We start from the raw sequence: 15,000 nt of genomic DNA on the forward strand, positions 1-15,000 counted from the left end.
TAGAGAGAGGAGTCTAGATTATTGAGATGCACCCCACAGTTATGTCCAGAAGGGGCGTGGCCGCTGGCCTCAACGTCACTCATCAGTATAAAGGCTGCAGCTGTGGCGCCGAGCTCGAGCTGTGAGAGAGCACAGAGGACCGGCGCGCGCTCACACACAATCACACACACACACTCCCCAAACAAAGAAGCACGCGAGGCAGAGCATCCCACCCGTCACTGTCCAGAACTCACAGACCCGAGCGAAACCATGTCGACCAACGGCGCTAACGGGACCAGCGACATGCTGCAGATCCAGTTCGGTCTGATCAACTGCGGGAATAAATATTTAACGGCAGAAATGTTCGGCTTCAAGATCAACGCCTCCGCCACGAGCCTGAAGAAGAAGCAGATCTGGACCCTCGAGCAGTCCGGGGACGAGTCCAACGGCAACGTGTTCTGTCTGAAGTCTCACCTGGGCCGGTACATCGCCGCCGACAAAGACGGCAACGTGACCGGGGACAGCGAGACCCCCGGGCCGGAATGCCGGTTCATCATCACCGCACACGACGACGGCCGCTGGTCGCTGCAGTCCGAACAGCACTCGCGCTACCTGGGCGGTACCGAGGACCGGATCATCTGCTTCGCCCAAACCGCATCGGTGGCGGAGAAATGGAGCGTGCACATCGCCATGCACCCGCAAGTCAACATCTTCAGCGTCACGCGCAAACGTTACGCGCACCTGAGCTCCAAGGTGGACGAGATCGCGATCGACCGGGACGTGCCGTGGGGGGTGGACTCGTTGGTCACCCTGGTGTTTCGGGAGCAGCGGTACCACCTGCAGACCTCCGACAACCGCTTCTTGAAGAACGACGGAAGCCTGGAAGGGAAAGCGGACAAGACCACCGGCTACACGCTGGAGTTCCGCTCGGGGAAGGTGGCGTTCAGGGACTGTAACGGCAAGTACCTCGCCCCCTCCGGTCCCACCGGGACCATGAAGTCCGGGAAGAGCGTGCGCGTCGGGAAGGACGAGCTGTTCATGCTCGAGCAGAGTCACCCGCAAGTGGTCCTCACCGCGGCCAACGAGAGGAACGTGTCCACCCGGCAAGGTAGGGGGTGTTGTGTGTATGTAGGGGATGGGTGGGTGTGTTTGTTTGGTTGTGTGTATGCAACCCGTAAGAGCTGGTGCCCAAATGCGTAACTGGCCACAGAGTGGGTACAAAGACTGGTCCTGAGACTGTGTGTGCGTGTCTGTCTCACAACCATAGCCTCTGGCTCAGGAAGGGTTAACATGATGGAATGTTGGAGACAGCATCCCCCCTGCAGCCTACACACACACACACAGACACAGTGCGCCAACATGGATGACATGACGACAAAGAACACACACACAGCTTGCATGGCCTACATACACAAGTGAAGAGTTGTCATGAGCACAACAAACCACAATCTGTGTGTGTGTGTGTGTGTGGACCTATATCTGCATCTAAACAATAGGCCTATGTATTTGGCTGCTGAGTATGTGAGCAGAGATGCGTCCCCCGCCCTCCCCCTCTCCTTCCCAGACTTGTGTGTGTGTGCTGTCATATCATTTAGATGTATCAGTTTGATGTAGATGTTAATGGACCAGATAAGCCCCCCCCCGTGTTGGACTGGAAGCCCCCCAGGCGGCAGAGCGAATACAGTAGCAGCCTACTAGTTTGCTGTAATAATAATATAGACATTACTTTGGTAACACCCTCTGTCTTGGGCTGGAAGACCCCTCTGGCTGCTGTGCTTGTATATCAGAACATGACGAGCGTGAAAGAATTATACTGTGTGTGTGTGGTGGAGCACTTTGATGATCTGAGTGATAATTCTGTCAGTTCTGTTTAAAGTCTATCCTAACCACCATACCACTGCCAACAGAACAGACAGCTCTGCCCCCCCCTTCTCTCTCTCTCTCCCTCCTTACCTCTTCTCTGTCCCTCTTCTCTCTTTCAACACCCCCCCCCCCACTATATGAATATTAATGTCTGTTGCATAAGCACATTGCCAGCAGTAGTCACCCAGCTTTATTCTCTCCTCTCCCTTCCTCTTCCTGAGCCCCGTGGCACAAAATGGAGGCTCTCTCTCTCTCTCTCTTTGGAGCGATGATGGAGACCAGAGAAGCTTTATTATATCCAAGTTATACAGTATTAGAAACCCCCCCCCCGTGTCAAGAGGACTGCATTGTCGTTTATTGCGCTGTAGTTCTACCCCCTTTGTATTATGAGTGCAGTACTCTCTCTTTCTCCCGCCCCCCCCTCCCCCCCTTCTCCAACCAGCTGTGTTTCTCAACCCCTGGTCTGTGGTGGTGGTTTGGAGTCACACTCTCTCGTGATGAGGTAGCCCTGCCGTGAGACATGGAGGCTCGAGTGTCGCCCTTGGCCTAATGGGAGTGTGACGATACCGTTCCTCATTCTATTCCATGCATTACAATGAGCCCCGTCCTCCGATTTCTACCTCCACCAGCCTCTAGTGGTCTAGTGTAGCTCAGTCTTTGGTCTGAGGGGGCTTTGCTTTTGTCTTCCACGTGGGAGACCCGGGTTCGAACCCTGCACGTCACGCTGACACTTGATTTAGTCAGGCCCCAAGTACGCTATATTGAGTGCAGTCCTGTAGAAGAGCATGGCTAGCCTGTCCCTGGTACGGTGTACTGTCTGGGTGAGGGTGGAGGGGCTCTGCTGCAGCTCAGCCTCCTCCTGCAGCTCCGTCACAGAGACGGCCTCCATTTTGTGCCTCGCTGTGATTTCACCCCTGACACCCTGTGTCTGTCACCCGCCCGCTGACGGGAAGAACGAACGCACACACACACACACACACAACCTTGCTGGCTCACAGTAGGCTCTCTTTGCTGTCGAGTCACCCCAGGCCTTGGCTGTGTGTGTGTGTGTGTGTGCACTATTTGGATTGTTACTGAATAGTTTTTTCTGGCTCAAGGTTCCCTGCAGTAGACCCCCCTTACAGCCTTGACTGTGTGCTTTGTGAGTCTTGTCATTTCGTGTGTGTGTGTGTGTGTGTCTGTCTCTCTCTCTGTGTGTGCGTGTCTGCATCTGTCTGTCTGTGTGTGTGTGTGTGTGTGTGCGCGCGCCTCGGCAGCAGTAAGTGGTAGTTGGTTGTGTGCCGGGGGTGACGCCTCGCCTCACGCCTGGCCTCCCTGAAGTGGGAGACGTCTGGGGAGGCATGAACACCCTCTGGAGAGGCATGAACACCCTCTGGAGAGGAGGAGAGGAGATGAGATGATTTGTTCTGGTTCTCTAGGCGCCGGCTTCAAATCTTGGGGCTCCCGGGCGAAGACACAAGCAAATCTTGGGGCTCCCGGGCGAAGACACATCGTCCAGGTCCGAGGGCGACACTTGAGTTGGAAGGTCATCAGACAGGGCTACCTCGTCACGAGAGTGGGATTTCGTAGGCTGCATACAGGCATACATCTAGGTCTAGGTTTCTCCACCGGTGAACGGGTCTGTTCACACGCTGGGTCTGGGTTTACTGCCAGGGGAGGCTGGTGGAGGTAGAAATCGGAGGACGGGGCTCATTGTAGCGTATATCATCACGTTGTGTTTGATGCCGTTCCACGCGCTACAATGAGTCCCGTCCTCTGGTTTCTGAGTCTAGTGTAGATCAATGTTTGGTCTGAGGGGGCTTTCCACCCACATCAGTAGGGGGAGGTGTGTCTGTGTGTGTGTGTGTCTATCTTTTCAGGCAGCAGAAATGCCATTGTCTTATTGAGGCGATTGGCCCTTTGGTCAAGATGCGTAGGCTGTTTTTGTTGTTCAGCAGTTTGAAAGGTACTGAACTCTTGGCTGCTGTGTGTGTGTGTGTGTGTGTGTGTGTACGCCAGTCTAGTCCTGACAGGGGAGGTTCAGAGTAGCTCTGTCCCATGTGGCTGTCTGCTACTGTAAGACCCTCACTGTAACATACATTACTAGGAGAGTGGGAGGATATTACTCTGGTATGTGTTTGTCTCTACATTGTTATGTGTATACAGTACTGTGTGTGTGTGTGTGTGTTGTGAGTTGTGTGTGTGGTTTGAGCAGAACAAAGACCGATGATCTGGCTCTTAATGTTCCCCAGCTGCCTGCCTCCTCAGCCCAGCCTGCGAAACAATGGAGGCCTCACACACACACACACTCAGACTTGATATATACACACACACACACACACACACACATACACACACACACACCTCTGCTGGCTCACAGTAGGCCTTTGTCAGTCTAACTGAGGGTGGGATGGAGATGGAAGCCTGTTTGGAGAACTGTTAGTGTTTGGTGTGGCTGGGGATAAATATGTGCTTGGTGTGGTAGGAAGGTGTGTGTGTGTGTGTAGGGGGGGTGTTTTGGAAGTTTGTGTGTGTGTGTGGGAGGAGAGGTGTGTGTGTTTGGTGTGTTTGAAAGTTTGTGTGTGTGTGGCCCCTACTGCGAGTTCCCCCTACATTAACCCCATCAGCTCCAGAGAATGGTGGCCCAGATTCTCTCTCCTCGCCCCTTCCCTGGGTCACGGCTAGGACTGTGTGTGTGTGTGTGTGTGTGTGTGTGTGTGTGTGTGTGTGTGTACCTCAGGGTGTGTGTGTGTTTGCCTGTATCTGTGTCAGTATGTCTGTAAATCTGTATGTATTTGTCTTTGTCTACTGTGTGTGTGAGAGAGAGAGAGAGAGAGAGAGAGAGAGCCCTAGGGCTGGAGTGAAAGGAGCAGTGGATATCAGGCCTTTTGAGAAGACCACTACAACCGGAGTGCTTTCTCCAGTGAGGACACTCAGACCGACCGTCCCATAGAATCTCTGCGACGTCTCCTGCGACACACTTCCAGACAAACATAACAGACTCACCGCAGTCCAAACAGTGCCGCTCTCTGAGAATTCCCGAAAGAGCGTCTGATTTGCAAATCACCAGCCAGTGTCGAGAATAACCAAGGGGCTTGAAAGAATCCTTTCATCCAAAATGCAACTTCAGTCTGCTTGCAGGGTTGTTTTTTTTGTTAGTTTTTTTGCCTATAGTCAAATGTATTTTCAAATGTGTGGTACCGCTAACCCACCATAATGGGTTCTTTGTCCCGTACCTGGAGCGGCCTCTCAGGGAGAGCAGCAGGATTAGCTGGGACCTGGTTTTGTTTTCCTTATCACACGTGAGTTATAGGCCGGATCAGACGCCCAGCGCCGTGAAAACACCCTCAGAGCTGGGTTAAGCCCTCGTCCTCCTCCCTCTCTCATTTTCTCCCTCTTCTCTCCTTCCCTCCATCCGTCCTCGTCCTCTCCCCCCCCCACCCTCCTCCCCCTCCCACACCAGCCGGTCGATTGCAGCCATGTGGTTCTCATCTTGGTCAGTTATTTTTCCTGCTCAATTTAGTGTGTGTGTGTGTGTGTGTGTTTCTTTGGAAATTCAATCTAGGCCAGAGTTGTGTTCAGTAGGCACTGAACGAGAGGAGAGGTTTTCAAACGGAAAATGAAGAAAACTATCATTCTTATTGGACAAGCTCAGGTAGAACCCCCCCAATCCATCCCTCTAAACTCATTTGAACACAACCCTGGCGTTGGCATGGTAACGATGAACCGTTTCATGAGGAGGTTAAAAGCGTTGGCCGAAAAACCAGTCTCACAATGTGAGGCTTGTGAGTGTCTCTGCTTCCTAGGGAAATGACACATGCATGGAGGGGAAAACAGGAGGGAAGGAGGGAGGGAGTTGGGGCGGTGAGGGAGGAGGGGAGGGCACTAGTTTTGAGATTTAGTCTGTTAGGGATTTAGTCCCTAACCCTAACCCCCCCCCCCCACCCCTCACTCACTCACCCACCTCATTGGCTGTGTTCTCTCCAGTCCATCTCCTCCCTCCCTGCCTGGCAGGCCTGGCCTTCTGACCTCTCAGGGCTTTATCCCCTCCAGACTATGAGCTCACTCTCTGGAATAGCCTGCATTGTGTTGGAGCTCAGACCAGACGTGTGTGTGTGTGTGTGTGTGTGTGTGTGTGTCATATTTGTCTGTTTGCTTTTGTCCTTAAGTGCTCCTGATGGAGTATAATGTGTTTTAATGACCTGGTGCTCTATATACACACACACACACATACTACACACTACACGCCACTGGCTGCTGCAGGATGTATTCTCCCAGGGTTCCAGGCTGCTGTGTCTGTGCAACTGCTCATAATTCCCTTGGGGATTAACCCTTCACACTGTTCTACTGTGTGTGTGTGTGTGTGTGTGTGTGTGTGTGTCTATAGGAAATAGGATATCCTTGCTAATCCCTGCCCTCTGATGTTGCTCAGTTAGTGTTTTCTGATCTTGACCAGACAGTGTGTGTGTTTGTGGCTCATTACTGACCAACTGACTCTTATCCTGCTAATGACCCCCGCAGGTATGGACCTGTCAGCCAATCAGGATGAGGAGGGGGACCAGGAAGTGTTCCAGGTGGAGATGTGTCGCGAGAACAAGAAGTGTGCGTTCAGGACCGCCGCAGGAAAATACTGGACCCTCACTGCCAACGGAGGCCTGCAGTGTACCGCCTCCAGCAAGTAAGAAGTACACACACACACACACACACACACACACACAACCTTTCTACAAGCTAGCGGCTGCACACACACACGTCATGCTGCAGATAGAGTTACCATGGGAGACAGAACACTCCGAGAACCAGACACCGTCACAGTTCTGACACACACACACACACACACACACATAGAGCAGTGATTGTGTGTTACAGGTATTAATCTGTGATTCAGCGTCACAGTTGATTAAGTGTGTGTGTGTGTGTGTCAACTGTGACGGTGTCTGGTTCTGAGAGTTTTGTCGCCTGTCGTAACTCTATCTGCAGCATGACTTATGTCTGTGTGTAGCCACTTGTGTGTAGAGGGGTCAAGTGTGTGTGTGTGTGTGGGGTGGAGAGGGATGACGTGTGTTTTACCTCCAGTGAATAATGAGTTTCTGTTGAGCCAAAGTGCAGGTCATTAACCTCTGACCCCTGGTGGTGGTTACGCTTTCCTTTGAGGCCCCAGACACAGGGAAAACAACACCACTGTGTGTGTGTGTGTGTATCAGAGTTTCTGACCAGTCTGCAACATCATGTCATGCAGGTCTACTAACTACCATGTGATTGAAGAATGTATTGTTGTCTAAATGCTCCTGTCTCTTTCTTTCTCTCTGTGTGTGTGTGTGTGTGTGTGTGTGTGTGTGTGTGCGCGCAGGTCAGCTAACTGCTACTTTGACATAGAGTCTCATGGTAAGAAGCTGACTCTCCGTGCTGCTAATGGGAAGTACGTCGCTGCCAAGAAGAACGGCCAGCTAGCTGCTACCATCGACGCTGCAGGTGTGTGTGTGTGTCTATACTGGTGTGTGTGTATATAATGTCTGTGTGTAGACTGACGTGTGTGTGTCCTTTCCAGGTGAGTCGGAGGAGTTCCTGATGAAGCTGATTAACCGTCCAATCATCGTCCTCCGCGGGGAGCACGGTTTCATCGGTTGCAGGAAGGTTACAGGAACGCTGGACTCCAACCGATCCACCTACGACTACTTCACACTGGCCTTCAGAGATGGAGGCTACAGCCTGCAGGGTGAGACACACACACACACACACACGCACAAGCAGACACACATACACACAGCATATTTACTGTTTCTAGTCCTCTAAAATAAGTGCTACCTCTGGTCTGTGGTATTGAACTGGCGCCCGATGAACAAATCAGCTGAAGACCTACCAGCTATTGACACCCCCCCCCTCTCTATCTCTCTTTCCCCTCCTCTTTCTCGCTCTCTCCCCCCATCTCTCTCCCACCCCTCTTTCTCGTTCCCCCGTCCTTTTTCTCACTCTCCACCCCTCCTTTTTTTTTCTCTCCCCCCTCCTCTTTCTCTCTCTCCTCCCCCTCCTCTTTCTCTCTCACCCCCCCCCCTCTCAGACTCTACAGGGAAGTATTGGATGGTGGGCAGTGAGTCGTCAGTGGTGAGCAGCAGCGACACGCCCGTGGACTTCCTGCTCGAGTTCTGCGACTACAACAAGCTGGCCATCCGCTCGGCCGAGGGGAAGTATCTCCGTGGCGACCACGCCGGCGTCCTGAAGGCCAACGCCGATGACCTGGAGAGCGCCACGCTCTGGGAGTACTGAGCACGCTACCATGGCGACAACGCACAGCTCAGCACAACACGACCCCCCCCTGCCCCCCCCTCCTCCTCTGTCCCTGACTTTACCTTTCACCTTCTGAGTTTCTATATCAGTGAACTGCACAGAGAGGAGAAGAGGGGGAGGGAGGGGTGTGGTGGGTGTGTCACACTTGGTTGTGCTAGTCATCTTACCTTTGTCTCCCTCCCTCTCCCTCTCTCATCCTCCTCTCCTCCCTCTCTCTCTCACTCCCCCTGTTGAGCTTTCTTCTGCAGTACCGACCCTTTATTTGTTGCCATAGTTACCGTGGGCCTGTGTCCTTTTTCCCCGGTCCAATCTGGTCGCCGCTCGACCCCACTCTCCCCGTCAGCCGTACGATTGGCTCACACTCACGCCGCTATCCCGAAAGCCTGCCCCTCCCCTCCCCAAGAGCAGAGCTCTGTTAACAAAAAAAACTAAAAACTAAAAAACAACAACGAATTAAACTGCCTTTTTCTGTGGGGTCTGTCTGTCGTTCTCCCTTCTCTCTCTCTCCGTCTGTCACTCTCTCTGATAACTGTTTTGAGCAGCACATGGTGACAGTATTTATGGTGTTTGACCTGGTCCAGTAGAGGCGTGTCTATCTGCTCGAGTAGATGTGTTTCTACAGGACCTGGTCTAGTATGTGTTGTACTTAGAGAAGGCCTGCTGGTCTCTCTGTATGATGTGGTAAAACTGGAGTGAGATCTTATGATGATGATGATGATGATGATATAGTAACTAAAAAGGGATCTCAATCCCTCATCTCAAAAAAAAAAAAAAAAAAAAGTAGAATCATGGGAAAATGTGAAATATATATTCCAATGTCATCCCTGTGTCACTCTCTAGCTGTGTTCTGATTGGTGGAGAGTCTGATATCCCAGACAAGACAGGAAATAGAGATGTTCTGTTGTTCAGGACACGGTGTAAAGGCATGGTCTAATCTAATGTTAAACTGCACTCTCCCTACCACTGGAAGAACCACACACGCGCGCACACATGTTGATTTTGTTCTATCTTAAGGCACAGACATTATCATTGGCAGGATTAGGCAGCCATAGCAACTCACGAAGACGGTATCCAACTGGTGTGTGAAACTCTGATCGACTCTTCCTCCGCTTTTAGAAAAAGCTGATAGTCCTCAGTTCTGGACCCACCCTGATCTTAAACCTCAGAACTGGACTAACCTAGACCCCCCCCCCCCCTCCTCCTCCTCCTCCTATCATCTCATACATGCCATCTCTTCCTCAAACTGGAATCTGGTGCTTTAACTTACGAACCATAACTAGAACTAGAACCTACTACTAGAACCTGACTACAGAGGGCTACACTAGTGGTTCTCAACCCTGGGTCCCCTGGTTACAGTAAGCTACAGTTTGGGGGGGGGGGGTTTACACATTACAGGCCCTGCACCATACTGTGATGGCTTGGATAGTTAACTATGGTGGATGCCTAACCAGGCCAGCCCGGCCCGGCTCAGTTGGGTTGGGTTCTGTAGTGTGAAGTAGGGTTTACACTAAGGTAATGTCACAGTACAGCTGCAGTATCTCTAGATGGGGGTCCAAGCAGTTCCCTGGAGCCAAGGTTGAGAAACTCTAGTATGACCCCCCCCCCCCCCGATCTGTGTGCTGATGTAGATCATTGAGTATGATGTATGTGGAAACGTGTGGTAATGACTGTGCCTTACTCTGAGTTTTTTGGACATTCGGACAAAATGAAAAGAAATAATGAAAACAGTCCGCCTATTTACTTTGTAAAACTGGAAGTTCCTTTTGTATTTTATTTTGTATAATTTTTGATATTGTGGTTAATCTTCCTCCTCGTGCCATTGGTTCACCTGAAAATCCAACGACCAATAAAAACTGGGATTTGGAACACTACCTAGAGTACGTGTCTGCTCTCTGTGTGTGTGTGTGTGTGTGTGTGGTACTGCTTTATCCTAAAGTGTGCATGGAGTTGGAATTCAATGAAAATGGCTGGATGGTGATGTTTCTGTTGGACCTGAAAGAAGGTACATCAAGCTCCTGACCATCACCATACCACCATGTGCTCTCCCACTTATATATACACACACACACACACACTCTTTCCTGTCTGCTCAATAGAGCCTTTGTGCTGCAACATTTATCCTGGTGCAGGGGAAGGGCAATCCCCAACCCCCTAACACACACACACACCGTTTAAAGGTCTAATGCAATGATTGAACCTCCAGAGTAGCTCCCTAATCAACTTTACCCTGCGAAGTTGTGGATCCCTTGTGGAACACGGAACACACAAACACACACACTCTCTCTCTCTCTCTTTCTTTTCCCCCTCCCTCGTTCTCTCTCTGTGAATGAATGAATGGATGATTCTGCTGAAAAGATGAGTCACACAAATATGACCCAGATCCCAGAAACGGAACAGATGCAGTGGGTTGTGGGTAAAGTGTTGGGCTGCAGGCTGGTCGTGAGGGAGAGAGGAGAGAGGAAGGCATGGGGGAGGAAGGAAGGGATGGGGGAGGGGAGAGGCTGTGTCGGTGAAATGGCCGCTGCTTCCACCCACATCTGAGACTCCTGTTACCATGGAAACACAGCTGCTGGAAATAGGGGGCTCAGAGAAGTGTGTGTGTGTGTACACACATATGCGTGAGTGCAGTGGGGCGTTGTCAGGAATAGAAATGTCGAAACACTCATTCTATCCACTGACACCCCACATTGGAGTGAATAGGGGTACGGGGTGGGTGTGTGTGGGGTTAGGGGGTCTGTGGGCTGAGGAGAGAGCGGGGTGGGGGGGGGTAAAAGGGTTAGGGGGGCTGGGGCCGTGGGGGTGGAGCGGTCTGGCTTTGATCATAGGAAAACTCATCATTGAGGAAACAGCATGAGGACAAGCGCCCCTGAGCTCTGGTGTATGAGCCATCCCTTCTCCCCTTCTCCTCTTCTCCTCTTCTCCTCTTCTCCTCCTCTCCTCCTCCTCCTCCCCTCTTCCCCCAGAAGGCTCTAAATCAGGCCACAAACACGCACGCACGCACGCACATAGAGAGGTCATCATGTACAAATTACTGTCCCCAAATCTCAGTCAGCCAGTCAGTCTGTGGGTCAGTCAGTAATCACTTTACGGGATTTCAGGGAGAAACAGACGGCGCTCTCTGGATGAAAATGACAGATTTAATACTGACCAAAACAGGCTTACAATAACGACTGGCCACATAGACTGACTGGACAAACACACACACACACACACACACACACACACACACACACACACACACACACACACACACACACACAGTCTCTGAAAGGTCACAACATTTAGCTTCACAGCTGTAAAAACACACACTTTCTAAAACACACTAACAATGCTGGACCAGGGAAGTCTAAACTATGGTCTGTGGAGCCCATGCTTGCTGATAGCGTCTATGTGAATGTGAAGGCTGTCTGGGTTACCATGACCTCAGCCGGTGTGTGTGTGAGAGGGGAAAAGCTGGTGACACTGATAGGAGCACACACAATACCCAAACACACACCAAAAAGGCTACCTATCATAGCTACACACAGACACACAGGAATTCACAGGACATCACTAACTTGGACGTGTGTGTGTGTGTGTGTGTGTGTGTGTGTGTGTGTTTTTAAGCAGGGGGTAACTACCCAAAAGGATCAGTGTGGAGGTCAGCCAGGGGAGGCTGGTGGAGGTAGAAATGGTGTGTTTGATACCGTTCCTCATTCCATTCCGTGCATTACAAGGAGCCACGTCCTCCGATTTCTACCTCCCCCGGCCTCCACTGTTCTCACACACTTTTATATATTGACCAACTACCTACTGTAGGGAGCAGACACACACACACACACACATTTCCAATGACATGAAGTTCACTGTCGTTCCAGACACCACCACTGCTGCTGTTCTTCTCAGTGGAAGCGTCTCACCTGAGATCCTGTGCCTCAGGGATAATGTGTGCAGTTAAGAGTTCCGTATGACGACAGCTTCATCTGCCCCAGGCTGCATGCTGGCCCTCGGGAGGCCAGCAGGGGTCAGTGTCAGGGGTCAGTAGTCAAGGGTCAAAGGTGAGAGGTTAGAGGAACTTCGCTCAGCTGAGCAGACATCAATCTGGAGGGGCCTCGTGACTCTCCAACTACCCCACACACACACACAAACACACACACACACACACACACAGAGGCCGCTTAACATTTGGTTTTTGACCTTTGAGTCTAGGTGAAAGTTCCACAATGTTGCCTGTTTTCATAATCAAAGTCATCTTCTGTTAAAATGTCATCTCATTCTCGCTACACGACACACTCAACAGACCCCTCAACACAACATGTGTCATCAGCAGAAGGCAGCCTGGGGCGTAGAGCAGAAGGCCATGGAGACGCAGTAACAGAAGGTTATCTACACATACTAACACCCAGCCTTTGTTCACCATTGGCTAATGCTATATAACTAGCATTAACATGCTGAAGAACCTACACACACACTCACACTCACACACACACACACAGAGACACACACTTGTTGGCTGAAGGTCTGACTCACACCCATGACTGAAGACCTTTAGGCCCGAGGGCTGAGATCAGTTGACTGAGCTTCTGACAATCTGCTCTCTAATAACAGACAAGAGTGTGTGTTCATCAGTGTGTTCATCAGTGTGTGAGTGTGTGTCTGCAATAGAGAGTGGTGATTTGTCACCCTTCTGTTACAACACACTTGGCTGATCAAAGAAAGAACCGCCCCCCCCCCCCCTCATCGAAAGCCCAGCTCTTCCTGCTCTTCGATTGCTCGAAAAGGTAAGCAGTCCGTCTCCGTCATATGAATGGTGGACAGCCAGAGTGGATCTGATGATGAGCCAGCCCTTCCTGTGTGTGTGTGTGTGTGTGTGTGTGTGTGTTCCTGTTCAGAAACAAGCCGTAGCCCCTGCTCCCCAAACACGTGTGGATCTGAAAGAATCTGGAATTCTGAAAGAATCTGGAACTTTTGCCATCTTGCTTATACCTATCTGAGAGCTACATGGATCTATTAGCATTTAGCTCAGCTTAGCTATACCCAATCCTTTCAGTGAAAAGAGCTAGAGGTGTTTCTGGACAAAGCCTGTGTGTGTGTGTGTGTGTGAGCTTTCACGATCCCCATAATCACAGACAGTACCCACTTCACACATCCATACACGAGCACGACAGTTGAAATATGAATAACAGAAGATTTATTAAGCGGTAAACGGTGCGCTCTCACACTAGTTATTCAGGAACAGAAGAATTGTGCTTGTATTAAAAAACAGCTTCTAGAATAGTAAAGATAAGCCAGGTCTGGGCTTCTGTCCTCAGAGATCACACCAAGGGTCTGGTCCGGTCCGGTCCGGTCCGCCCCCCCCCAACACAAAAAAAAGGAGTAGAAAAAATAAGTTGGGGGGCGTTCCACGGTTTTCCACAGTCCCGGGGGTCAGTGGGAGATGGTGGTGGGGTCTGTCTGTCTGTTTGGCGATCTTGCTGGGTGAACTGGTTCCAGTAGCGTCACCACGAGTAGTGTCTCTATCAATGGGGTGGTTCAGTGGTTCATGGGCGTCTGTGGTTGAGGTGTGTGTAATCATGGTATAGGCGTCTGTAGTTGAGGTGTGTGTCATCATGGTATAGGTGTCTGTAGTTGAGGTGTGTCATCATGGTATAGGCGTCTGTAGTTGAGGTGTGTGTAATCATGGTATAGGAGTCTGTAGTTGAGGTGTGTGTAATCATGGTATAGGCGTCTGTAGTTGAGGTGTGTGTCATCATGGTGTAGGCGTCTGTAGTTGAGGTGTGTGTAATCATGTTATAGGCGTCTGTGGTTGAGGTGTGTGTATTATGGTATAGGCATCTGTCGTTGAGGTGTGTGTGTGTGTGTGTGTGTGTTACAGGCGTCTGAAGTAGCGGTGTGGGGGTACGTAGTGCAGGGGCAGGTTGAGGTCCATGTTGTTGTTGATGTTGATGTTGTTGTTTAGGGGCCCGTTGTAGTCGAGGGGGGGCAGGAGGGGGAGGGGGGGCACATAGGGGGCCGGGGGGAGCGGCGGGAGGAACACCCTGGCCTGGGGCGGGCCCTGGGGGAGAATGATTGGCGGGGGGACCAATAGGCGTGCTCGGACTGCTTGCGGAGGAGGGCCAGCGTGCTGGGGGGGGGGGATGGGGCGGGGTCGCTTGGCAACGATGATAGGCTCCGGCGGTGGGCCCACTCTCTTCCCTGACGTCTCTGAGAAAGAGAGAGAGAAAGAGAGAGAATGAGAGAGAGAGAGAGAGAGAATATGAGAGAGAGAGAGAGAGAGAGAGAGAGAGAGAGAGAGAAAGGTCAGGTCAGTTCGTGTGAATCATTGATGTTCTACATGTGACCTCTCCAAAACATGTGGCGTCCCTGAGGGGTTGTCTGACTGCATCAAGGGTCATAAAGCCCCTTTATGGTCCAACCAGAGACATATAGCCACACGGCTCCCTTCAGAATACGTTTAGAATGGTCTCCTGCCTGCCTTCCTTCCTTCCTTCCTTCCTCCCTCCTCTCCTGTACCTAAATGGCGAGTGGAAGTGAAAGTGAAAGTGTGGTCTTTAACCTCTGTCACCATTTCAACCGGGTCAGATCGGTGAAAATCCCTTGAAGGGCAGAAAGACGCAAGTTTAATGTGTTCTCTACACCATAGGGATGGACGCAGCAGGCTGCGGCAGTGGAAACAAAGGGAACGGTATGGGATGGGGATAGACGGGACCGCTAGATGGGATGGATGACGTTAGCTTTAGCTATTTATTTATTTTTTAGCTAATACTTGAGCATCAATAGATCTGTGCAGTGTGTGTGTGTGTGTGTGTGTGTGTGTGGGGGGGGGGGGGGGGGGGTGACTGACCTGCGCTCTTCTTGTTTAGTTCTGCCTCCCCCTCCTTCTGGATCTCCTGAATGATGCGCTCGTCGTCTTGC

The 15,000-nt window shown here is 51.2% G+C and overlaps 2 protein-coding genes across 2 annotated transcripts in view; one reads left to right on the forward strand and one right to left on the reverse strand.

Moving 5' to 3' along the window:
• The first annotated feature begins 139 nt into the window (after positions 1 to 139).
• fscn1a (fascin actin-bundling protein 1a) lies at positions 140 to 9,317 on the forward strand. The gene is made up of 5 exons (XM_083677966.1): positions 140 to 1,087; positions 6,343 to 6,499; positions 7,172 to 7,293; positions 7,370 to 7,537; positions 7,880 to 9,317. The coding sequence occupies exons 1-5, from the start codon at positions 250 to 252 to the stop codon at positions 8,083 to 8,085; spliced, it is 1,491 nt and encodes a 496-aa protein (XP_083534092.1). The 5' UTR covers positions 140 to 249; the 3' UTR covers positions 8,086 to 9,317.
• A 4,635-nt stretch (positions 9,318 to 13,952) lies between these two features.
• rnf216 (ring finger protein 216) overlaps positions 13,953 to 15,000 on the reverse strand; it is a 16,505-nt gene continuing 15,457 nt past the window's right edge. Inside the window, exons 16-17 of the mRNA XM_083677565.1 lie at positions 14,930 to 14,999; positions 13,953 to 14,289 (exon numbers count right to left, since the gene is read on the reverse strand). Coding sequence (XP_083533691.1) covers positions 13,955 to 14,289; positions 14,930 to 14,999 — 405 coding nt within the window. The 3' untranslated portion in view covers positions 13,953 to 13,954. The remainder of the gene's footprint in view (positions 14,290 to 14,929; position 15,000) is intronic.

This window comes from Argentina silus, assembly GCF_951799395.1.
Source record: "Argentina silus genome assembly, chromosome: 9".
In the NCBI taxonomy this organism is placed as follows: Eukaryota; Metazoa; Chordata; class Actinopteri; order Argentiniformes; family Argentinidae; genus Argentina; species Argentina silus.